At 41.7% G+C, this 25,999-nt stretch overlaps 1 protein-coding gene across 3 annotated transcripts in view; it reads right to left on the bottom strand.

Moving 5' to 3' along the window:
• LOC146839630 (uncharacterized) overlaps window positions 1–25,999 on the bottom strand; it is an 812,224-nt gene that overhangs the window by 325,464 nt on the left and 460,761 nt on the right. For all 3 annotated transcript variants that reach the window (XM_085651718.1, XM_085651719.1, XM_085651720.1), the window contains 2 exons: window positions 25,490–25,621; window positions 6,292–6,423 (listed from right to left, as the gene is read on the bottom strand). In XM_085651718.1, coding sequence (XP_085507844.1) covers window positions 6,292–6,423; window positions 25,490–25,621 — 264 coding nt within the window. The remainder of the gene's footprint in view (window positions 1–6,291; window positions 6,424–25,489; window positions 25,622–25,999) is intronic.

The following is a 25,999-nucleotide window of genomic DNA, read 5'->3' as shown; positions in this document are numbered from 1 at the left end:
AGATGTGGAAGAAAATTTCAAAAATTATGGCTGTTCCCGGGGTAAATTGGTATACTCCATTGTGGCATTCAGGAATTTTGCCTGCTCTCTCGCAGGATAACCTTGGAAATAGATGGGAGGAACTGGGTTTGTACACAATAGATCTTTGTAGCCCTGATGGGGGCCCGGATGGTAACTTCTTGACATTTAACGCTTTGCAGCAAACACATTCCCTCCCAAACAGCTATTATTTTAAATATCTTCAAATTAAAAGTTCCCTCGCTGCTTTGAACCCGGGCAATAAATGGAACACGATCCCTATTCTAAAGATTATGAGTTCCCCTGTGAATAGAACCAGAAATATTTATGGCCTCTTTCTGGGAAAAATCCCAGACGACCTGGAAAAAATCGAACTAGATTGGTCAAAGAAATTAGCTAACAGCGATACTGATATATATAAGAGTTTAACGATGTCTCAACAAGCTTTCCTTAGCACAAACCATAAAGCCCAACTGTATAAAACAGTATTTAAACTATACTATACGCCTTCCAAACTTTACGCATGGGGGAAGCGCGAAGACGATAACTGCCCTAGATGTGGCTTGGGTCCCGCCGACTTAAAACATATGTTTTACGATTGTACAAAACTTGCACATTTTAAATCGGATTTACAAAACTTTTGGCAAAACATATTTTCCATAAGATTAGAGCTAACCCCCTCGTTATTTTTGTTGGGCTCTGATATTGCGCTAGGATTAAGCAAGAAACAAGAATACTGTTTATTTGTTGGTACAGCTATCTACAGGATAATGCTAGCAAAAAGATGGAAGGACACAGATACCCCCACCCTTTCGATGTGGTTAGCTAGATTGCTCGGACTATACAAACAAAAATTTGCACTTTATCGATGTAGAGGCTTGCAAGCCAAGCAGAGAGGCAATGAAATCTGGGCCTATATCTCAGACTGGTATGGGAATGAAAGGTTAAACTTAGATTTCCATTAGATGAGACTCTCTAAAGGATATTAACCACCCTGCAAAGAGAGGTCTCTTTTTCCATATTGCTATACTGTTATTATTATCTTATCCTCTTTTTTCCAATTTAATAACGATGTAATCTTATCTCAATTGGGTATTCAATAAAAAAAAAAAAAGAGAATAAATAATGCTTGAAGTCTGTGCTGCCAGACAGTAATGAAAATAACCTACAGTGCTGAACAGAGAGTTAACAAACACAGTACAAGTAATTATTGATAACAGGCTGTCCAAAATCTACACTTTCCAAAAGAGGACTCATTAAATATTCATATCCATACCATGGGGACGCTTTCATTTTATGAATAATGATTAATCCCAATCAAGGCTTTCCTGTTGTGGGTTTTCTTCCTATGTGATTTTTTTTTTGCATCAGGCAAAGTTCTGTTTGCATCTGTTGTAGGGAAGCTACTGTATGTTTTAAATTTGAAACACGAGCTTACGCCTCTGCAGCATGGCAATAATGAATCTGGTACACGCTACTGGCATAGTATTAGATACACTGACTCTTGAAATTCAAGAGAAGCAAACAATTTGGCTGAAAATTGGCTGGAAATTGTAGGGAAAACACAACAAAATTAGGCTAAACTAGGAATAGAAACAATAATAAAACAAAGAGCAGGGTTTTCTGAGGCCCGTACGTTCTTACGTTATAGAGCTACCTGGATACATAAAATGACACTTACTTAATTTGAGAATGTTAAAAACTCAAAGCTTAATGGCAGTACAAATCGTAATACAAAGTGCACAAAACACAGTGCCTGTAAGTTAATTTCACTAACTTGCGCTAGCTCAATTTGATATTGAATGTAATATTACTTTTTTTTTCTTTTTCAGGTCTTTATTTCAGGTTTTTTTCTCAGTAAAAAATATAATAATAAATAAATAGGCTCAAATTTACTGCAACTGAGCAAAACAGTAACATGATATATACACACTGACTTAGTAATAAAGTTTATTAATGTCTGATTTCATCATCCATTATGGAAGGTATTATCTAGCAGTCCCTGGAGCATCCTCATTCTTGTCTCATTGTGACCTCTCTTCCAAATAGTTTTATCTGAGTGTTGTTTATCAAATAAAAAATTATAACTTGAAATAAGCCAAGGTTTCTGTAAGAAACTGGGTTTTGAATGAGGTGGGTGAAGATCCTTTTCAAGCAACAACCACAATCCCTGTCAGGAGGAAATACCAAAGTCACTGCTTAAACCTCTGGTAGCTTGCCAGCAGTCAGGATTAACTTAGAGGCAATGTGAATGTATGCAGCTCACAAATAATACACTAATAAAGTAAAAACACAACACAAGAAAAATCCCACACCACTTTAGAAAAATAGTGAACAATTTAAAAAATAAATCAACATCAAAACAAATAAAATTCAATCAGTAGAACAGGAGTTTGGATTTTGAAAGTTTTAGTGAAAAAGAGAACCTAAAAGGTCAAAACTCTAACCGTGGACATCTAGTCACATAAGACTGAGGAAAAGTAAAAAATGATGACCGACCATGATGGAGTATGGTTTGGATAAATAAGGTGGATTGGGTCCGGTCATGGATTGCCTTTGGACTTAAGAAATTTCAAACAAAAATGTCTGTGAAGGTAAAGTTCAGCAGGGCAAGGTAGCCAGCGGTATCCGAGGAGAAGGCATCTATGTCGGGGAGCCACTGGACGAAATTGCAGTGAAGGATTGTATGTTATGACTGTCACTTTTTTGGAAGTCGAAAACCTTTAGTGGGATCTAACAGCAGGCTATAAACAACAAGGGCTCCACGAAGAAGGATAACGTTCCTGGGAGGAGTCGCTAAGCCGGATTTGCTGCTGCGGAGAAGAATGTAGCAGGATCTATCGCAAAGTCAGGCCAACCGACGATGCACCTCAGATGAATCGATTAGCCAGTAGGTTCTGTTCTCCTGTCGGTTCTCAGACTGCTTTGTATTGGAAAAGTTTATTGGAAAAGTTTCTAAGTCCCAAGTTTTGTTTCTTTGCTCATGATGTGCCTTCAACACCACTTCCAAGGGTCCTGTACTAGTGGGGAACCAGTTGGAGGGCAAGACTCACTTCAGGCATGGTCCAGGTGTGGGTTCAAGGTTGTTGGAGCTTTTGTGTAAAAAAAAAATAAAGAAAAAAAAAATAAAGAAAAAAGAAAAATAAAGTAATGGCACACGTTTCTAACGTTTAAAGAAGGGAAGGAATGCCATTGCTGGAGCTACTGTGGATGATATCTGATCTCCAAGTGGACTCTGAAGCATTCATCCATTGCCACCAGAAGGTATTGTCCACAGTCAAGGCACCCTTAGAAGTTTGAAGAAGTCTTATTAGGCACATCAGGTATTATCACTTACTACGGGTGTGATGCATGGTTCATTACGGGGCATATCTTACTCTTTTATAGTTGTGTCTATCATAGGATCTAATCTTGGAAACCATGCATGTGTCTGTCGTCTGGTTTGTAGAGATCATCTCTTTTTGGATTTTGGCCACAACTTCAATCCTGTTTGGGTAGAGTATTTTTATTATACCATTGCTTTACACAATTCAGACAGGTCTGATCTGCAATGTCTTCTAACAACAGATTTTCCATTAGTTGTTTACCCAGCGTCTAAACGCAGATGGCGTCTGAGCCTTTGGATATCTGCTGAGAGGGCTCGTAGGGCTGCAGTTCCAGCACTACCGTGATGAGATTTCCGTATAGAAACATATGTTCTATGCTTTGCACTGTACCTGGTCTCGAGTTGAAATGCAAACCATTGATTGTGATAAATTCTTTTTGGGGCAGATTTAGTTTGGGATAGATGACAGATTATTTGCCACTGTTATATATGAGAAGTCCACCTGAAAATTGTATGGTCTACTCTGACCCTCTCACAGATTGTTTCTACTATATTAATTGACTTGGAAGAGTGGTTTAACTTTCCCTAGATATTCTCCCTTTTACCTGGTTTTCAAAGTTTAGAAAGTAGGGCACATGAGTGGCCATCTCTCTGGTAACCAATAACTTTGCCCTATGGGCACTGGTTCTACGCCACCTTACTTATAAGGCTCATAAGATAAACCATGCTCATGTGTGTTATGCGCTGCATAATTTCCATTTGCTTTTCCTCTAATTTGGTATTGAAGGACAGTTTGCCGGTTGACCCTGGATTGTTTACCACTGTGTGTTTCACAAACACGTTTAAATTGATTGAGGTTTGTATGTATAAAACAGTGGAGCTAGGCAGTAGGGACATGTCAGTTGCACGATCCACTTTTTCTCCACATTACTGGTGGCAATGGTAAGTGTAATTATATCCAACAAGAGAATGCACATATGGACGCATGCTGCCAAAGAACAAGAACTGATAATCAACGTTGGCCTTGAGCACAATGTATATTCCACCTTAGGTTATAGAAATCCATAGTCACAATCAAGGAAGAACATTTCTCAATTTGCAGCATAATCTGAAATATTTTCCCTCCTGTAAAGCTTACAAGGGACAAAGGGGTCATTCTTGAGAGCGAAAAAGAACAGATGAAGAAGAAATGGTTGAATTGTTGCTGGTAGCACTAGATTAATAACAATAGCTTCAGGTTGGGCAAATACAAGACATTATATAACATCCTCATTTACAGACCCAGTCAACTACAGTAGAAATCTATGAGAACATTTCAACTGTGACAAAACTGGCAGCCTGATATATGCAGTCCAGTAGGGAACATATCTGTAGGATGTCAATATTATGTCATATGTGGATCCTACATGAAAGACAGTGCCTATTTTCGACATTACCTTGCTGAATTTGCTTACATGTAAGGATTAAACTGTTAATGGTCAGCGTGCCACTCCCTTGGAGCTATAAGTAGCTTGACCTAAGTGTAGTAAATTGCAAACAATTAGATGAAAGTAAAAAAAATCATTGTTAACCCGAATGCACGTTACTCATGTGGACATCATAAGATTACCTCATTCATCAAATGAAATGCAGAAAAGGACTCTATATTTGTGTTATCGCAGGCCGCGCAAGTGTTTCTGCCATTTGAAAAACCAGCGACTAAAACAGACGAGGGTGCACACAATGTGGGCAGACTGTCATGCACACCTTGGCCCTTTTTCGCTAATTAGTTGAGATCCTTGTGACTTCTGGAGGCATCCAACAGTTGAAGGCTCCAGAAGCCAAGATGTTGATATTAATATTTATCAATGTATACACCCAGTCAATTAATGTGAACTCTAGAGGTGTCATATCAAAACAATATAAAAGAATTATGAAAATAATGAGGCTGAAGGAAGCCTGCTTCTGACCATGTTATTACCAGGCAGGCTCATTAGGGGAGGTAGTTTCCAAAGAACATTCGGAACAACTGGGAGAAGAGCTCTAGGGTGTTTCTAATCCCTCTAGGTATACCAGTGGCTGCTCCATACACGGAAGGTATTATATATATTATATAGCATATGGTGTTGGATGGGAGGTATTAATAAAACGTGTTCCTCTGTGTCCAACTTGTGTATGCTCTTTTTGAACAGTCATATTTATTCATCAACAAAGAATATGTTAATAATTGATATTCAACGATTTATTGAATCAGTGTTTGTACGTGAACCTCAGAATATTTACTAAACCGCCATTCGAGACCAACATGTGTATGATCGTTTGATGTGATAGAAGTGGACATCAGAGACTCTGTGTCCTCTCCAGTGGTTTCACAGGGCTGCTCTGTGCCTTTTCCTTAGCTCCACAGGAACCTCTGAACTGCTGAAGAGTAGGTAAGTGAATGGCCATGAGTATAAATGGCAGAGTAAACAGAATCATTAGAGTCCTGGATCATGTTTAGTCTTGCAAATCTCGGCCACAGACACCACATGTCACAATGACTGTGCCAGGGGCTATATGGGCAGGACAGGGGTCTCAGTTGAACTGGTGTATCTAGTGTAGCTAGTCTCTCGCAGCACTCTGAATGTTCATCTATGTTCACCAATAAGTAATGATTCGTAGTTACTTAGCCTTTGGGGACTTGTGTCAAAGAATTCTGCAAAGCAGAACATAGTACATTAGCTTTTATTCATTATTAGCACCCAAAATATATAGGAGCATTCAGACATTACAACAATCCAACACAAAAAATAAGCTAACTTATGACTTTGCCAGTGCCTGTTTACGAATGTGTTTCATTTAAAACAGTTTGTCTGTTTAATGGCCTGCTGTTTACAACACAACCGTGCAAACTATTGTGCCTGTGATCTGCAATTCATCTTTCGATTGTGCCAAATGTGTGGTCTTTCCATCCACCCTTACTCGCTCACCTTCATTACAAGTTGGTCCGGTAAATCCGTCATTACAAAAGCATTTGCCAAACAAACAGTAGCCGTGATCGCAGTTGTACCAGAAGCAGGCATTTGTAGAAGTGGTGGTTGTTAGAGTAGTAGTGGTAATACCTGGCAATTGACATAAGGGAAAGGGCAAGAGTCATGTGGAGATATGAAATGATGAGAAATCCACAACTTTTATGCATTTCATTTGGAATTATAACAACTACTGCTACGAACTCCCAGCAGCTGACTAGGAGCAGAACTCTGCAGATGAACACAAGTATTTCCCAACATGCATATAAACATAGCACAAGGTAAACACATTATGTAAATACACTACATATCCCCCTCACCAAAATGAAGAAAAAACAAAATATGATGCTGAAAAACTTTAAATGAAGTAACTTCAGAATAATGTCATTTAGATTTCGCAAGGCCTATTTCCATTTCAGTTTTCTAAAAACTTTTGAACATTTGAACAACTAGATGGTATTTCAGCAACTCTACCAATATTAATATAATATAACCCCATTATTTTTTGTTGCCATTGAATATTCTGTAATCTTAACTTCTTGAGCAGGCAAAGAAATTTAGTTTAGAATTCAACCTGTTTTTTGACCCAATCTGTCTCCCAACCATATCTCCAACACACACTTTAGTAATACTCTTCTGTAAATTAGCACAACCATCCTGCACTCTCTTTACACATCACCACAATTCTATTCAACTTTGAGCCAGCAACTCTCATTCTTAACAACACAGAGTGTGTAACTCCCATACTAACATGAGGAGTAGATGTGATAGCTGACAAAACATCCCTCAAACCTTGTTTCCACATCACCTAAATGATTCATTCTAATTGCAATTGATTTGTCAAAGCCCTGTTAACACGCCCCTCCAGTCTATTATTCCTAGGATGGTATAAAGAGTAGGCCTGGGCAAAAATTTCGTTCCGTTCGCGGAAATTGCGATAATTTGACATTTTTGCGTTCCGCGGAGAGCGCGAAAATGTCAAAAATTCCGGTTTCCGCAGCTTGGCGATAATTTGTTTCTTGCTCGCGCTGTAAAATGATACATTCTCGCGCGCGCGCGATCGCCTTACCTGAATCCCTGCGTTCGCCGACAAGTTTTCTTGATCCGGTCGCGTTCTCCATGAGATGTTGTATTGTTTTTAGCCATTTGCGCTGTCTCGCGACAGTTCGCGCCCGCAGTGACGTCATGCGTCGCGCGATCACGTCTTTCTTCTCGCGATCATGCACCGCGAGAACAACTCAAAACAAGATGGCCGCGCCCGCAAGCAACCACATGGGTAAGTTGGCGACCCGCAACCATGCAGAAAATCTCGCGAACATGCCGGAAAAAAACTTCCGCATCTTCGCGATATTTCTGCTTGTTTGCGATAATTTTAAACATTCTCGCGATAATTTGCGAAGGTTAATTCCGCAAATTCCGCCCACCCCTAATAAAGAGGGCCTGGTATGCTTGAACTCTTGAGACTCAATACATTTCCCTATTTCTAGTGAAGTTTGATGTGTACCATTATCCCTCACCAACTCTGATGGAAAACCTTCTCTTCTAAACACCTCATTAAAAACTGAGTAACAGCATTAGTATCAGTATTGTTAACAATCCTGATCTCATGCCATTTAAACATGTAATTAATCAAAGCAAAGGCATATTTGGGTGCACTACCTAACACAGCAAAAGGTCCCATGATGTCAAAATCTAATTTATTCCTTGGCTTCATTGGTACCTTAATTGGAGTAACCGGAGACAGGTGAACAACTTGCAATCTATCACTTAGTATACAAAATTCACAATCACATACAAATCTTTCAACAGCTTTGTCAACCCCAGGCCAACAACTGTATTGCCTAATTCTAAGTTTCATATCCCTAATACCAATATGGTCTTCATAAGCAAGGCTAAGCACACTACTCCACAATGACATTGGTACTGCTGGTAAATCAGTACAATGGGGTCCCAAGGGGATCGGTGCACGAGCAGCTGTCCCCTTGGGGAATTTCACGCGGTGGAACAGTCCACACAGCGCGTGAGGGCTCTAGGCAGGCAGGGGGCGGGGCTTAGCAGCACGAGCAGAGCAGGCAGCAGTTAGGGAAAACGGTGTTTTTTTCTGTGAGGAGATTGGGAGGCTGTCGTTTTTGTGACGCAAGCCTTGCCAATTTTCCTCATTTTCTGCTAGTTTTGGTGTGTTTTTCTTCAGGCTTTGCTTCAGGATGGCAGAGTCGGAGGCTGTGAAGGAGGCTTTGCACATTATTTATGACGCAGGTCATGAGGACCTATTGCAGCCTGGTGTCTCAACAGTTTTAGCGGCGGTGGGGAGACGCCCAAAGAGGATGGCAGCTCAAGGAGTTTCGGAAGCAGTGGCAGCTTGTTTACCTGCGAAGAGCCGGTCGCAAGGGGCTGTGGGTCGTGCTGAGGTGGAAACATCGACGCTGCAACATAGAGGTCGTGTGGCGCGTCGCAGCGGAGCCAGCAGGTCACAGGCTACCAGATGTCATTCGCTTCCTGACAAGTCTTCAGGTCAATTGAGGGCGGTATCTTCTCTCTGCATGGGGCGTGCTAGGAGGAGAGTACAGGGCAGGGGTGGTACTACCTCCAAAAGCCTTACTACAACACGTTCCCTGTCAAGCAGGGGGAGGGGGGGTTAATATGACATTGGGGTAAAGGAAAATTTGTTTTTGCCGGCACCTACATCAGCTTTTAAGAGAGCGCACGTAGTTGGCAAGGTGCTCACAAACATTGCTAATTTTCAAGGAATGTATTCCATTAATATTGCGCCTCCTGTGTCTTTTGAGGGACGCTCTGCTGTTTTGGTGGATTATTCTAGTGACAGTGGTGATGACGGTGAGGGGGTGCAAATTTTGGCAGCGGGAAAGCACAATAGTATGAACGATAATTTTGCTCCGGTGCAGGGTACTGCAGGAGTGGGAGCCGTTCCTGAGGTGCTTTTGGCCCCGGTGCCGAGGGGCACGCCTGGGGAGTATGTCAACTCATAATTACAAAACAATATCAACACTTTAGCTGTTGATTTAACAGACTCAGCGTTTGAGAAGGTTCAGGAATTGGATGGTGCTGACTCACTGTCTCACAATATATACCTTACGTCACGTTCTGAACCTCCTGGTTATTCTTCAGGATTTGAATCTATTTTTCCGGAATCTCGTTCTCCTCCTTGTTTCTCACAGTTTTCTTTTGACTCTGCATTAGGGCCAAGTCGAGGGCAATGGGTCTGGGTGGATCATGCCACTCCATCTTCGGCAACGGGCAGTGCCACACAGTTTCGGGATGGTGGTAAGTTGGTAGCGGCGTCTGGCATGAGCGGCTGGAAGTCTTCATCTAACAAGGTCCCGCAGATGGCGGCGGGCGTGTCCAAGTACAAGAAGGCGAAGCATGGCGCGGCTGTTGGTAAGGGTGTGGTGTCACAGAGCGGATTAAAGGCGGATTTTACTGTGACCAATTGGGATTGTTATGATGGCAGGGTGGGAGACGGGGAAATGCCGAGTGGGAGTAATAATGATTTGGTCATACCTGATGAATATGCTGGTCAAGGTTTGGGGGACGAAAATATACATGAAGGTTTTCTATTTGATGAAGGGATTTTTGATGCAAGAGCTATGCGTCAAGAACAAGTAGCGGTTACAAAGGGGTCGGGGTCAACTGTTGTTGCTAGTATTTTTCAGAGGTCACGAGCGGGCAAGACAGCGGAGCAGGAACGGCTTTGGGGGCAACAACGGCGAGAGGATCCTCAGGAGTTCCAGAAGCGGGCTACTCAATTGACATCAGGTAGGCCTCAGTGGTGGTCTTCGTGGCCGCAACCTTTGACAGACAAACCTAGTGTACGTTCAGTGGGGGTGGGTGATGACTCACTGAAGGAAGGTTCGGGTTGTGGGGCGGGGGAGGTGTTTGGTAAATCTGCAGAACAGGTGGGAGTGGGTTCAGGTGCTGTGGGATCAAATAAGGCGCCAAGCATTGATAAACAGGTTAGCACTGATAAACAGGTCTTGGATGGGTCTGAATCCTCATCTGAGCAAGTTTCAGGTGCCGTTCACCCCATGCTTAAAAAATTACCTTACATGGGTTTGTCCATGCCCCTGGGTACGCATTTGGCTGAGAAAACTAAGAAGAGGATTTGGGACCACGAATTTGTAGACGTATTCAAGCTCCTTCATAGGGATATTCAAGCAAAGCAGGGGTCCAAGGAAGAAGATTGGAAGCTTTCGAGGCGTCCTAGGATTCCAAAAAATATCGAAAATTGGACGGCAGCATTTTTAATTTATGCAAGCGTCTATTGTGAAAAACATCAGGACAGGGCTGTTGCAATGTTTAAGTATATTGATATCATACGCAAAGCACATTTACAGTCCGGGGGGTTCGCATGGCTCAGCTATGATGAGGAGTTTAAGGCTAGAGTAAGTATTTTCCATGATAAGCCTTGGGGGGATGTGGATCAGGAACTGTGGCTTCAGTGGATGTCCTCGTCTCAGATGCCTGCGACAACGCATACTGCAAGAGGGCTCCCAATTACTTATCGGCCCTTTCTGCCTCACCCCACCCAATTTGGGGCGGGTGTTGTGGGAACAGGACAACTACCAGTTACGGGATCCTGTTGGAACTTTAATCGAGGTTCCTGCATCAGGCAATTTTGCAGGTTTAAGCACGAATGTTCACAGTGTGGTGGGAAACATGCCATCATCCTCGAGTGTTTTGCCAACCAAAGGTTTGGGGATCAGGGAAAATCACCAAGAGGTAGGGGAGCTTTTCCGCAGTTTATCTCAAAGGGCTCATACCCCAATTAAGTTATCGGTCATGACACAGTGGTTGGAAAGGTATCCTGATACGGAATCAGCTTCAAAACTCTATTGGGGTTTCAAGGAGGGTTTTAAGATAGGTTATCAGGGTCCCCGTTATAATAGATGGTCTGACAATTTAAAATCAGCGAAGGAGTTGCCTCAAGTGGTTTAGAAGAAATTGGATTTGGAGATACAGGAGGGCAGGATAGCAGGTCCATTTAAGCACTGTCCTTTGAAGAATTTGATGATATCTCCATTGGGTTTGGTTCCCAAAAAATTGGCAGGTGAATTTAGACTAATCCATCACTTATCGTGGCCGGAGGGCCAGTCTATTAATGACTTCATTTCCCCGTCAGACTCCAATGTGTCTTATACATCTGTTGATGATGCCCTGAGGATGGTACGCACAGCTGGGAGTGGTGCGGAACTGGCTAAATGTGATATCCAGTCAGCGTTTAGTTTACTGCCCATTCACCCATCAGATTTTGAGCTGTTAGGCATGTTTTTCAATGATTCTTTTTACATAGACAGAGTCCTCCCAATGGGTTGTTCGGTGTCATGTGCACTCTTCGAAATGTTCAGTACTTTTCTTCAGTGGTGTTTTTCGGGAAAAAGTGGTCACAAACAGGTATGTCACTATTTAGATGATTTCTTGTTTATTGGCAAAGCTCAAGTGCCACAGATGCCTGAACATTTTCAAACAATTGGCTGAGGAGTTCGGCGTTCCTTTGGCTCGGTAAAAAATTGAGGGTCCAGGTACCAAACTTACATTCTTAGGTATTGAAATTGACACGGAACTTATGATGGCTAGGTTGCCGGCGGCTAAAGTGACTGAGATTAGGTCATTTTTATTGGAGATCATTGACAAGAAAAAAGTTCAGCTCAGGCAGGTTCAGCGTATTTTGGGCTATTTGAATTTCGCTTGCCGCGTGGTGTTATGTTATGTTATGTTATTATGACTTATAGAGCGCATGATTACCATACGGTGTCCTGGCGCTAAGCACTGATAACCTAAGATAACAGAGAACTAAAACTGAGAGAAAAAACATGTTTTAAGACCTTTCCTAAAAAAGCTGAAGTCAGAGGTGTTTCTCAGCATGAAAGGGAGTTCGTTCCAGATTTTAGACACACTATTTACAAAGCTTCTACCTCCCCAATTTACTTTTTTAAAGCAGGGAGTTTTCACTAGCTTAGCACCAGTAGATCTAAGAGTTCTACAAGGGATGTACCAAAAAAACGTATTTTTTAGAGACTCTGGACCAGTCCCGTTCAAGGCTCTAAACACTATACACAAAGCCTTAAAACGAGATCTCAAATGAGTTGGGAGCCAGTGCAGCTTCTTTAGTTCTCCTTTGACTGAAACTGTCCTAGGAGTCCGGGTCAACAGTCTGGCAGCAGCATTTTGAATAACCTGCAGCCTGTTTTGATGTTGTATTTGCATATTAACATAAAGACTGTTGCAATAGTCGAGGCGTGATAATATAAGTGCGGTCACCACCATTCTCAGACTCACCTCGGATTAAAAAAAACTGATTTTCCTGATCATTCTAAGCACCATAGAGCATCTCGACGTCACCTTGCTCACCTGGTCCCCCATATTGAGTTTGTCATCTACCACGACACCCAGATTTTTGACTTTCCTACAAGGTCTGGGGCAAAGACCAAGATTATCAGGCCACCAATCAGGTGTCCACATCAGAGGATTGTTGCCAAATCTCAGAACCTCCGTTTTAGCTGAATTCAGCTTGAGGCAATTTGCCGACATCCACCTAGAAATGGATCCCATGCAATCTGAGAAACGCGCACCTGTTTCCTTTTCAGCTCCCTCCATCACCGACAACACAATTTGTGTGTCGTCCGCGTAGGAGGTGAGCTGAAACCCGAAAGATCTAATAATGCCAGCCAGGGGTGCCACATAGATGTTAAAAAGTGTAGGGCTAAGAGATGAGCCCTGCGGCACCCCACATGGCAAAGAAAAGGGTTCAGAAATGTTGCCATTAAGTTCGACTGTTTGTGACCTATCCTTCAGAAAGGAGTTTAGCAGATTCCATGCTCGACCTCCTATCCCGATCTTTGATAACCGATTAAGTAATACCTTAAGATGAACGGTATCAAAGGCCGCGGATAGGTCTAATAGGATCAACATCGCATTCCCTCCCTTATCCATCACCGCTCTAATTTCCTCTGTAGATTTAAGAAGCGCCAGCTCAGTGCTGTGAAAAGCTCTGAAACCGTATTGTGAGTCCAGAGAGTTATTGAACTGGAGAAAATCACTAAGTTGCCTGTTTATAGCTTTTTCTAGTATGTTGGCTGGCAGGGGAAGTCTGGAAATAGGACGGTAGTTAATTGGGTCCAAGCTTTTTTCCAAAGATTAGGTGCGTGGTGCGTGCTGGCAGGACCTTCTTTAGATGCTTGGGGATGGCGATGTCTGGGGCATTTCTTCCACATCACAGGATCAGGCTCACCAAGCAAATTAAGGAGGACTTACTAATTTGGCTGCAATTTATGAAGGATTTTAATGAAGTCTCTCTATATTTTGTGGAGGATGACATCATCTGGCATTTTCAGATTTTTTCAGACGCTTCTAGAGCGCATGGCTTCGGCATTTTTTGGGAGGGTCGTTGGTGTGCGGAAAAATGGCCTCCACATTGGCTACAACAGGGTCGAAGCATAGCCTTTCTTGAATTGTTCCCTCTTATAGTGGCTGTTTTAGTTTGGGGGAGGAGTTTAAGGATAGGAATGTTCTGTTTCATACTGACAATATGGCTGTTGTGGAGCTAATTAACAAGCAAAAGGCAAAAGATGTGCGTGTATTACACCTGTTGCGTGTTTTTATGCTGCAAAGTCTCAGATTAAACATTGTGTTTCAAGCGAGACACATTCCAGGTGTTAATAACTCAATTACGGATGCTCTGTCTAGATTCAATTGGCAGAAATTTCGCAGTTTGGCGCCGGGGGCGGATGGCTGCAAAACTTCGATCCCGAAAGACATCTGGGCGTTGGGGGGAATGAGAATCGTTGATCTGGTGGAAAATTCTATAGCCCCTTTTACTAGACGCAGTTATCATCAGGCCTGGTTGGAGTTTTTAAGTTATGTTAAGTTTCACAAAATGGTTCTTTCTACAGATGGTATCAGGGAGGTTATGTTACGGTTTGTTTTGTATTTGGTCAATTTGGGGTTATCTCATGCAACAATCTCAGAAAAATTGGCCGGCATTTCGTTTTATAGTCAGTTGTGGTGGAGACAGGAGTTTACGGGGGATGTTTTATTAAGGCGTATGTTGAAGGGTCTTGGGAGGGAACGTTCTTCTTCTTCAGAGTTACGTGAGCCAATCACTTTTCACATTTTGCAACAAATTTTAAAGCAGTTAACAGTGTGCTGTTATGATTTGTGGGAGGTTTCATGTTTTAGACTTTGTATGATTTGGCTATTTTTTGGTGCTTTTAGTGTTTCCGAGTTGTTAGGTCTGCGGGATCAGAAGGGCATGCAGGAAGAGGATATTCAAGTGCAAGGTGGGAAGTTTAGCATTCTTTTGAGGAAGTCAAAAACTGATCAGCTGGGTAGAGGCACTTGTATCTTTTTAAAGGGTAGCAGAGTGCAGGATTGTTGTCCAGTGAAGGAATGGGAGTAATTTTTTGTTTCCTTAGGCCTTCAACGTGGGGACATATTCATTCACAAGAATTGGAGTAAAATTACTAGTGGACAACTATTGGCAGTTTTACGTAAAACTTTGTCATTGTTGGGAAAAAAACCCGCACTTTATGGGACTCACTCTTTTCGGATAGAGGCAGCGACTGAAGCCTACAGATTGGGTTGGGGTTTGGATGACATTAAAAAGATTGGGAGATAGAAATCTGATTGCTGCACACGTTATGTAAGGAAATTAGATGTTATTTACTATGTGGACTAATTTTGGTTTTATTCGCTAGGTCGTGTTAAAAGTTCATTATCATCAAAGAGGCTGACATGGATAGTGGGCCATTCGTTTGTAAAGTGGTCAGCCAGCTTCGCCCAACAGCAGATTTATGGCCGAGCTCTTGGTTTGCCTAGCAAGGGACATGAAGTTGTATGGCGGGGAAAGGGGGGATGAAGTGGGATGATTTATTTCCTATGCACTCTGAGCTGTCTTCTGCTAGAGGTTTTCCTGATTTATTAATAATCCATTTGGGGGAAAATGATCTTGTGGCATTGTCCGGTTTATCCCTTTTGAAGAAAATGAAAGTGGACTTGGCAGTGCTCAAGAATAACTGGGTAGGTACAACTCTGGCTTGGACTGAATTTATTTACAGGCACCATTGGAGGGGAGCTCGCAACCACATGGTGATGGAAAGAGCTCGCAGGAAACTCAATCGGTAAATGAAAATTTTTTGTTCTGCAATGGGGATAAAGTTTTTAGCTCATGATAATATCACAGGTGCGGAATATCATCTTTTCAGGGAAGACGGGGTGCACTTGTCACAAATGGGCCAGGCATACTATTTAATGGAGTTGAGAGATCTACTGGCGGATTTTTGGGGCGAGAATCTTTGGTGTTCCTTTAATATCCACTAAGGTTGTGGCAGCAAACATAATTTTTGTTTAAAGGGGTGGGGGGGAACCAGGAAAACTCTCTGGTTTTCCTGGGTGGCGTATTTTCTTGGGGGTTGGATGGTCTGGAGCCGGCTTATCCTTCCCTCTGGGGTGGGGGAAGGGCGTTGGAAAGGTTGATTGGGATTGTGCATTTCATGGGGTATTTTTGATGAGAAGTCTTGTGGGGAATATTTGGTTGGATAGCCAAAAGTTTCAAGAGTAATGACAATGGGGTTTTTGTTCCAAGAATGTTTATTGTAGCAAGATTCTAATTTATGTTGTCTGGCCTAATAAAGTGACCTTTTATGCTAAGTGCAAATATTTGGTGTGGTTGTTCTTATTGCGCGACAAAACAGCTCATTAGAGCAACTCAACTCTTGAGCAATTTGAGTAAAATGTTGAATATCAGGAAACAATATTTGGAACCAAACAATAGTGTAGAAAGCTAGCAGAGTCAAAATAAATCGCACATCCCTTATAAAAGTCGGGTTAGTATATCATTACTCATTGCAAATGTTGAATATCCACCCATGAATAAATAAAGTGCTACAGTCAGACAGTCTCTGACACGCTGCTACCTATAGGGTGTGACAATTGTTGTTACCCCAAGATAGGTTACAATCAAATTCAAGTTTACAATGTGACATCGGAGCACTGTAAAAACAGTCTATAAAAACATGGGGCAGTTTGCAAGCCCCTTGCGCCACTTTTGTGTCACTTTTAACATAAGAAAAGTGACGCAAAAGTGGCGCAAGAGGCTTGTAAATCTGCCCCATAGACTTTATTTTTTGGGACTAAGGATTTGCCTTATTGCTCGGGCGCCTTCTTAGGCCCCCTTGAAATGTATTTATTTGTTTATTTTTGTAGGACTCGTAACTCACCACAACCCTACTTTGTTTTATCATCTTGGGGAACTTGCATAACACATGTTAAGATAGTTGCTCGCTTCTAGCATGGTTTTTGTTGTAGTGGAACCCCTGCAAATAGGTCTGAATGTTTAAGACGCTAGTGATGGGATATGGTTTAGCTAGTCGAGTTGTCAGTGCATGTAGCCCACTGGATCTGATGCCTTATTTGTTTTGCACGTAGCAGCCACAATCACTCTTCTTTGACTAGGGGCAGGCGGTTTACTTCTAATTTGGTGACACACAGACATTTGATGATGTGGGCATTCTCGTTTTCTTTCCTGGCTGGCATAGATGAGCAGAGAGGTGCTTTCTGGTGTGCATTTTAATTTGTGGGAATACATTACATGTTTTGCACTTATTGCAGCCGTGGAAAAGTCTGTTCTAGGCAAAACACGTGTTATATTGGAGCTGGTGAAAATAAACGGAGAAGAAGAGAAATATAACATTTTTGGATCATTTATTCAAGAAGGAAATTGCTTTATTTTGCAGTGACTGCTTTATAGCGCTCCGGGCGCCACGTTGTAAACTTGAATTGGGCCGCACACCTTGAGCAGACTGTATGACTTTTTGGAAAGCATTTTCTCCACTCTACTTCCTGTTAGGCATCATCAACATTGAACTTACACAACGTACACTTCAAACAATCTCAATATGATCTTCTGAATCACCTTTTTCCGAATTAATATTGACAGGCACATAGGACGCAAAATCAGCAGGAAAAGGCGTCTTTCCTGGGTTATACTTGAAATCCTATAGATACTCTTATAGGCGATATGGCCACTTGGCAATGCACGGATGTACATCTAGTAGTTTTACTGGCTTTAAACAGGAAACAGTCGGAACACCGGATGTGAACCACGCGTGTTCCAACTACGCAAGCTCTACCATGCATGCCTTAACCACACATATAGAAAAAAAACCACAGGAGTATAACCCATAAACCAAGCTGAGATCTGGGTAGGTACAATATAAATACAACAATATCTCTGCCGAATTCATTAAGACTGATTATATTTGTATGTACAAGACATAACAAGAACAAAAGGCGAGAGACTTCAAGATATTTGTTAAATGTGCCCTTGGGCATCATATATTTTTAGAAGACCAAAAAATACACACAACAGTTGTGACAGCACTGTTAGGCATAAATGCGAAGGCAACCCTAAAGAAAAGTGCACATAGTGCTCGAGACAGAAGGTGACGGCGCAAGTGACAACGTGAAAGAACACCACAGCGCAAGGCGCAAGAGAACCGTGATGTAGGATATATACAAGATATATACAAGATAAAAAGGTTCACACAGAAATTATTTCAGATACATAGAGTATCATTTTCAATGTTTTGGAGAACCAAAGTTCAAGGTGCGCCTGAAGCGTTTTGGCTGGTGGGCAAGTGTCGACGGCGTTTCGATCCTGTTAAATTAGGATCATCTTCAGGACCGGGTGGCCTATTTGATGAGTGCTGATGCACGTGAAGAATTCGTGCTAGCGCAGAAAAGGGGACTCGCTGTAAAAGTCGAATCAATATTGGGCAGGTCAAGGTTCGGTAAGATACCTTGTAGCGAAAGGGAGAGATTTCGATTCTGGAATAAATACAAGGCTTGTGAATCACCGGGATGCCACGATCGTGTGCAAGATGCAGCAGGCTGCATCTTGCTTCCAGAAACTTGACAGAGTTGATCAGGGTCGTATCCCTGCAACCTACTCTTTCCTTTCCAGTATTGCCGCCTACAACCGATTTCGCTTGGATGTTCATTTCTGACGCCCTGCCCAATATTGATTCGACTATTACAGCGAGTCCCCTTTTCTGCGCTAGCACGAATTCTTCACGTGCATCAGCACTCATCAAAAAGGCCACCCGGTCCTGAAGATGATCCTAATTTAACAGGATCGAAACGCCGTCGACTCTTGCCCACCAGCCAAAACGCTTGAGGCGCACCTTGAACTTTGGTTCTCCAAAACATTGAAAATGACAATCTATGTATCTGAAATAATTTCTGTGTGTACCTTTTTATCTTGTATATATCTTGTATATACCCTACATCACGGTTCTCTTGCGCCTTGCACTGTGGTGTTTTTTCACGTTGTCACTTGCTGTCACGAACACAATGTGCACATTTCTTTAGGATTGCCTTCGCATTTATGCCTAACAGTGCTGTCACAACTGTTTGTGTATTTTTTGGTCTTCTAAAAATATATGATGCCCAAGGGCACATTTAACAAATATCTTGAAGTCTCTCGCCTTTTGTTCTTTTGTTGTAATGTCTTGTACATACAAATATAATCAGTCTTAATGAATCCGGCTGAGATATTGTTGTATTTATATTAACCACGCATATGCCGTCACCACGCATATGCGTGGTCAAGGCAGTGCGTGGCCAACCTGCTGCAGGGACAGAAGACAGTGAAGAGGGAAGGAAGCATGGAAACGCGGTGAAGGGAGTGGGGTTGGGGGTCGGTATAGGCTTTAGGGCAGTGGTAGGGGTTGGGGTAGTGGGAAAGCGCGGGGTGGGAGAGTATAAGGGACAGCACTGGGGCATGGGGCGTTGTAGTGTAGCATTTTTGGCCTTACGGCAGTGGGAGGGAAATGAGTAGTTGGGGTAATTTTTGGTGTTTGGGTGCCGGGGTAGGTTTTAGGGCAGTGGAAGGGGTTGGGGTAGTTTAAGGGACAGCGCGGGGGCAGGGGTAATGGCGACTTTAGCCACACATAGACCCTTTACCATTTATACCTAGACCACAAAATATTGTGGTAAAGGAATACGTGGTTAGGACGCATTTGTTGTTGGGCTACATGGTAGAGGGACGCGTGGTAAAACTATTTGTGCTTCTGTCACACAACCGTTTTAAACTAATCCACCAAGATGTTATGATCTATACGTAGTTCAAGTTTACAACTTTTCTGAAATATTAGGTTCCCCACCATAAGGCCAAAGACTCTTTCTCAATGATCAAATAAGTTGGCTCTGCTTCAAATACCATTCTAGATGCATGGTGTCTGGGTGTCCCATTTCACTGGGATTCACTGCCTGCCTGATGATGATAATGTTTTTGAGTACAGAGAACTAAGGCCGCCTCATTTTCCCAATAATATTTTTTTTACTCAACACGAGGTGATGGATGCTTTACATAAAAGCCCATTTAATAAACTTTCAGTGAGTGGTGGGGTACCCATGGATCTCGACATGTTTAATCCTGAGTTGTGGGGACCAATTCTGACTAGCTGTATCAATACAGCCTATAAATCTGGTCTTCCCAATCCTGGTGGTGGGCTACTATAGTGCCATTGTTTAAAAAGGGGAACTGTCAGGACACTAAATGCTATTGACCCATTCCCTATTAGCCTCCACTGTAAACATAATTGGTAAAATCATTCTCAAAAGACTCTTGTTTTGGACTGCTGGGTAATATAATTTCCAAAGTTCAATGTGGCTTTAGGACTGGCCTGGACCTTAGAGCAATGTTTAAATCTGCATCTGCTGATTAGTAAATACAATGTTGCTGAGAGTAGTCAAATTTTCCTGCCTTTGTGGACCTTTCTTGCACTTTCGACAGTGATAATCGGTCAAAGCAATTGGAAAATCTGTTCCATTTGGGAGTGGAGACCAGGCTGGTGGATTATCTCCATTTAATTTAATCTTATTATCTTTGTCACATTCCAGTATGGGAATGGTGCAAAGTGCAGTGATCCTTCTCCACTCTTTCGCAGAGTGTGTCAGTGTTGTGTCTTCACCCTCGTTTTGTTTTTGCTCTCTCTTTATATATATCTATATATATCTTTGCTCTGCACTTCTTAGAGAGCGCATGATATGCCAAGGGTAAAGTGCAAACCTGTGCCAGCTTTAATGTGGACTGTGCTGTCCTTTAAGACATAACTCCAAAAGGCCTTAAATCCCTTTTGGACACTTTCGTAGATTTGGAGAAGTTAAACTTGAAGACTAACAGCTCCAAATCCTTTATAATCACTTGTGGCTCTAGAATGTGAAAATATGCCAACTAGAAATCAAGGGGAAATCGTGACAAATGGTCACTCAGTTTCCTTACCTGGGGGTTGCTTTTGATTATGCTGGCTTATAGGCTCCATGTATCTCTAATTGGCATGCTTTTCACAAACAGTGAGGTCTATTTTCAACTCTCTCTCTCTAACTCATTTCTTGATTCCAGACCATGGTCCGCATAGTGGAGCTATATTTTACTGGCTTTGCAGTTCGGGCTGGGCTGTTCCCAAGAGGCACTGAGTCAAGACTGATTTGCATATAGCTGGGTCCAAACTTGGGTGGTGTAATGAGCAGAAGAACAATGGATTTAACCCAGATCTTTTGACTGGGGGTGAATGTGTGATTTACTCAGCATTCCGTCCATCATTTGTTTGCGTATCACTTTTCGCCCTAGATTGAATGGGTATGCCCAGACGTAGGTCTCTTGCTCACTTTACCACTGGATTCAAGCTAGCATGGCTGATGAAGGGTAATACCCTGAAACCAGTCCCAGGATGCTTGTTTCTGGTCCAGGGAGGACCTGAATTGGCAGTTCAGGCAGAACTGTCCCCAGGAGGCACAGGGTCAAGACTGATTTGCATATAGCTGGGTCCAAACTGGAGTGGTGTAGGGAGCAGAAAAGGGATGGATTTAACCCAGATCTTTTGACTGGGGGTGAACATATCCCATTAAGGTAATTTTTTTTTATTTGAAAAAATAAATAACATTGATGTTTACATTAAGAAACGTTTATTTAAATATTTTAAAAGTAAGTAAGAAATATGTAATATTTGTAGATTTTGTTTTACAATAAATTACATTTATTCATATGCTTGACTAATTTAAACAATTTAATGTGATTTAGCATAATTTCCTTTGCGATTTTCTTTAAAGTCCATACCTCCATTACTTTGTATGAGAGGGTGCTGCACTACCACTGGGTGGCTAGATCTAGTGCTAGACTTAGAACTGTTTTGTAGTAGGAGCTAATACCTTGAAGACCTGATTCACAAACTGCACTTTGCAGTTCTTTTGTAGTACTACAATAGTATTACAAAATGCTACTCACAAACTGTACTTCTAAAGTACTGCTGCAAAACAGTAGTAAGTCCAGCACTACTTATGACCAACCACTCATGCTCATACAATAATAACAATAGTTCTAGCTAAAATTCTTTTTATAATATACTGCATTGATTTGATCACAGTGTAGGTAAACAACATCATGTTAAGTTGTCTGCAGTCAGAAGTGATTTCTGAGTACAGTATAAATCAGTATCCTACCAAACAATAAACTGAGACTCGTACGTATGCCAAATCTTAATAAATCTCTTTCTGCAGGATTAAGTACAAGTAATTAGCCTGACAGCAACTTGTAGCTTGGTAGCCGACTTGTAGAATTCTGTTTAATAACACTGAGGTATTGTCATGCAATCATGTAATTGTGACTGCCACAACCTGTGAGTAGTTTGTCTCTGGGACCTGAGCTATGTGTAAAACATCTCCAAGAACCTGAGACGAAATGTGGTTTATCAAAATCTTTCTTGACCTGGCTCTTCGTACCACTTCTGTTCATGTTGACATGGAACACTCCGCTGTGCCCTTTTTTAGAGGTCCTGGCAGCCTCATCTTCCATTGTGTCTCACTTACATATTAGAGGAAGCATGTGAATTTGACTCCATTGAATGGAGGCCCATTGTCAGTTTATAATTTGCTTGGAATGGCACATGCTGCTAACGTTTAAAGAAGGGATGGAATGCCATTGCTGGAGCTACTGTGGATGATATCTGATCTCCAAGTGGACTCTGAAGCATTCATCCATTGCCACCAGAAGGTATTGTCCACAGTCAAGGCACCCTTAGAAGTTTGAACAAGTCTTATTAGGCACATCAGGTATTATCACTTACTATGGGTGTGATGCATGGTTCATTCCGGGGCATATCTTACTCTTTTATAGTTGTGTCTATCATAGGATCTACTCTTGGAAACCATGCATGTGTCTGTCGTCTGCTTTGTAGAGATCGTGACTTCAATCCTGTTTGGGTAGTGTCTTTGGCGTGACAGTCTGGACACTTTCTATCGTTGCTAATGTACCTTTTTTATTATACCATTGCTTTACACAATTCAGACAGATGGAGGTCTGATCTGCAATGTCTTCTAACAACATATTTTCCATTAGTTGTTTACCCAGCGTCTAAACGCAGATGGCATCTGAGCCTTTGGATATCTGCTGAGAGGGCTCGTAGGGCTGCAGTTCCAGCACTACGGTGATGAGATTTCCGCATAGAAACATATGTTGTATGCTTTGCACTGTACCGGGTCTCGAGTTGGAATGCAAACCATTGATCGTGATAAATTCTTTTTTGGGGCAGATTTATTTTGTGATAGATGACAGTCATGCAATGCAACTAGGATGGAGAGACAACAGACACTTCAAAAGTAGCTCAAGATTATTAGCCACTGTTGTATGAGAAGTCCACCTGAAAATTGTATGGTCTACTCTGACCCTCTCACAGATTGTTTCTACTATATTAATTGACTTGGAAGAGTGGTTTAACTTTCCCTAGATATTCTCCCTATTACCTGGTTTTCAAAGTGAAGAAAGTAGGGCAACTGAGTAGCCAACTCTCTGGTAACCAATACCTTTGCCCTATGGGGCCCTATGGTAGATACTTATGAGGCTCTTAAGGTAAACCATGCTCATGTGTGTTATGCGCTGCATAATTTCCATTTGCTTTTCCTCTAATTTGGTATTGAAGGACAGTTTGCCGGTTGACCCTGGATTGTTTACCACTGTGTGTTTCACAAACATGTTTAAATTGATTGAGGTTTGTATGTATAAAACAGTGGAACTAGGCAGTAGGGACATGTCTGTTGCACGATCCACTTTTTCTCCACATTACTGGTGGCAATGGTAAGTGTAATTGTATCCAACAAGAGAGTGCACATATGGACGCATGCTGCCAAAGAACAAGAACTGATAATCAACTTTGGCCTTGAGCACAATGTATATTCCACCTTAGGTTATAGAAATCCATAGTCACTATCAAGGAAGAACATGTCTCAATTTGCAGCATAATCTGGAATATTTTCCCTCCTGTAAACCTTACAAGGGACAAAGGGCCGAGTCTTGAGAGTGAAAAAGAACAGATGTAGAAGAGATGGTTAAAGTTTTGCTGGTAGCACTAGAGTAATAAAAAACAGCTGCAGGTTGTGCAAATACAAGACATTAAATAACATCCTCGTGTACAGACCCAGTTAACTGCAGTAGAAGTCTATGAAAACATTTCAACTGTGACAAAACTGGCAGCCTGATATATGCAGGCCAGTAGGGAGCTTATCTGTAGGATGTCAATAATATGTCATGTGTGGATCCTACATGAAAGACAGACAGAGCCTATTTTCGGCATTACCTTGCTGAAATTGCTTACATGTAAGGATTAAACTGTTAATAGTCAGCGTGCCACTCCCTTGGAGCGATACATAGTTTCACCTAAGTGTAGTAAATCGCAAACAATTAGATGAATGTAAAAAAATTCATTGTTAACTCGAGTGCACCTTACTCATGTGGGCATCATAAGATTACCTCATTCATCAAATGAAATGCAGAAAAGGACTCTATATTTGTGTTATCGCAGGCCGTGCAAGTGTTTCTGGCATTTGTAAAACCAGCTACTAAAACAGACGAGGGTGCGCACAATGTGGGCAGACTGGCATGTACACCTTGACCCTTTTTCGCTTATTAGTTGAGATCCTTGTGACTTTTGGAGACATCCAACAGTTGAAGGCTCCAGAAGCCAAGATGTTGATATTAATATTTGTCAATGTATTCCCCCAGCCAATGAATGTGAACTCTAGAGGTGTCATATCAAAACAATATAAAAGAATTATGAAAATAATGAGGAGGAAGGAAGCCTGCTCTTGACCATGTTATTACCAGGCAGGCTCATTAGGGGGAAGTAGTTACCAAAGAACATTCGGAACAACAGGGAGAAGAGCTCTAGGGTGTTTCTAATCCCTCTCAGAATACCAGTGGCTGCTCTATACAAGGAAGGTATTATGTATATTACATAGCATATGGTGTTGAATGGGAAGTATTAATAAAATGTGTTCCTCTGTGTGTGTCCAACTTGTGTATCCTCTTTTTGAACAGTCATATGTATTTATCAACAAAGAATGTTAATAACTGATATTCATCCATTTATTGAATCAGTGTTTGTACCTGAACCTCAGAATATTTACTATTCCGCCATTCGAGGCCAACATGTTTATGATCGTTTGATGTGATAGGAGTGGACATCAGAGACTCTGTGTCCTCTCCAGTGGCTTCACAGGGTGCTCTGTGCCTTTTCCTTCGCTCCACAAGAACCTCTGAATTGCTGATGAGTAGGTAAGTGAATGGCCATGAGTAGAAATGGCAGAGTAAGCAGAATCATTAGAGTCCTGGATCATGTTTAGTCTTGCAAATCTAGGCCACAGACACCACATGTCACAATGGCTGTGCCAGGGGCTAAATGGGCAGGACAGGGGCCTCAGTTGAACTGGTGTATCTAGTGTAGCTAGTCCCTGAATGCTCTCTGAATGCACATCTATTTTCACCAATGAGTAATGATTCGTAGTTACTTAGCCTTTGAGGACTGGTGTCAAAGAATTCTGCAAAGCAGAAGATAGTACATTAGCTTTTATTCATTATTGGCACCCAAAATATATAGGAACATTCAAACATTACACATATCTAACACAAAAAATAAGCTTACTTATGACTTTGCCAGTGCCTGTTTACGAATGTGTTTCATTTAAAACAGTTTGTCTGTTTAATGGCCTGCTGTTTACAATACAACCGTGCAAACTATTGTGCCTGTGATCTGCAATTAATCTTTCGATTGTGCCAAATGTGTGGTCTTTCCATCCACCCTTCCTCTCTCACCTTCATTACAAGTTGGTCCAGTGAATCCGTCATTACAAAAGCATTTGCCAAACAAACAATAGCCGTGATCGCAGTTGTACAAGAAGCAGGCATTTGTAGAAGTGGTGGTTGTTAGAGTAGTAGTGGTAATACCTGGCAATTGACATAAGGGAAAGGGCAAGAGTCATGTGGAGATATGAAATGATGAGAAATCCACAACTTTTATGCATTTCATTTGGAATTATAATATACAACTACTGCTACGAACTCCCAGCAGCTGACTAGGTGCAGAACTCTGCAGATGAACACAAGTATTTCCCAACATGCATATATACATAGCACAAGGTAAACACATTATGTAAATACACTACATATCCCCCTCATCAAAATGAAGAAAAGACTAAAGATGCTGAAAAACTTTAAATGAAGTAACTTCAGAATAATGTCATTTAGATTTTGCAAGGCTTATTTCCATTTCGGTTTTCTAAAAACCTTTGAACATTTGAACAACTAGATGGTATTTCAGCAACT

Source organism: Triturus cristatus, chromosome 4_1, assembly GCF_964204655.1.
Source record: "Triturus cristatus chromosome 4_1, aTriCri1.1, whole genome shotgun sequence".
In the NCBI taxonomy this organism is placed as follows: Eukaryota; Metazoa; Chordata; class Amphibia; order Caudata; family Salamandridae; genus Triturus; species Triturus cristatus.
Note: the sequence above shows the minus strand (reverse complement) of the source record. Positions and strands in the feature narration are given on the sequence as shown.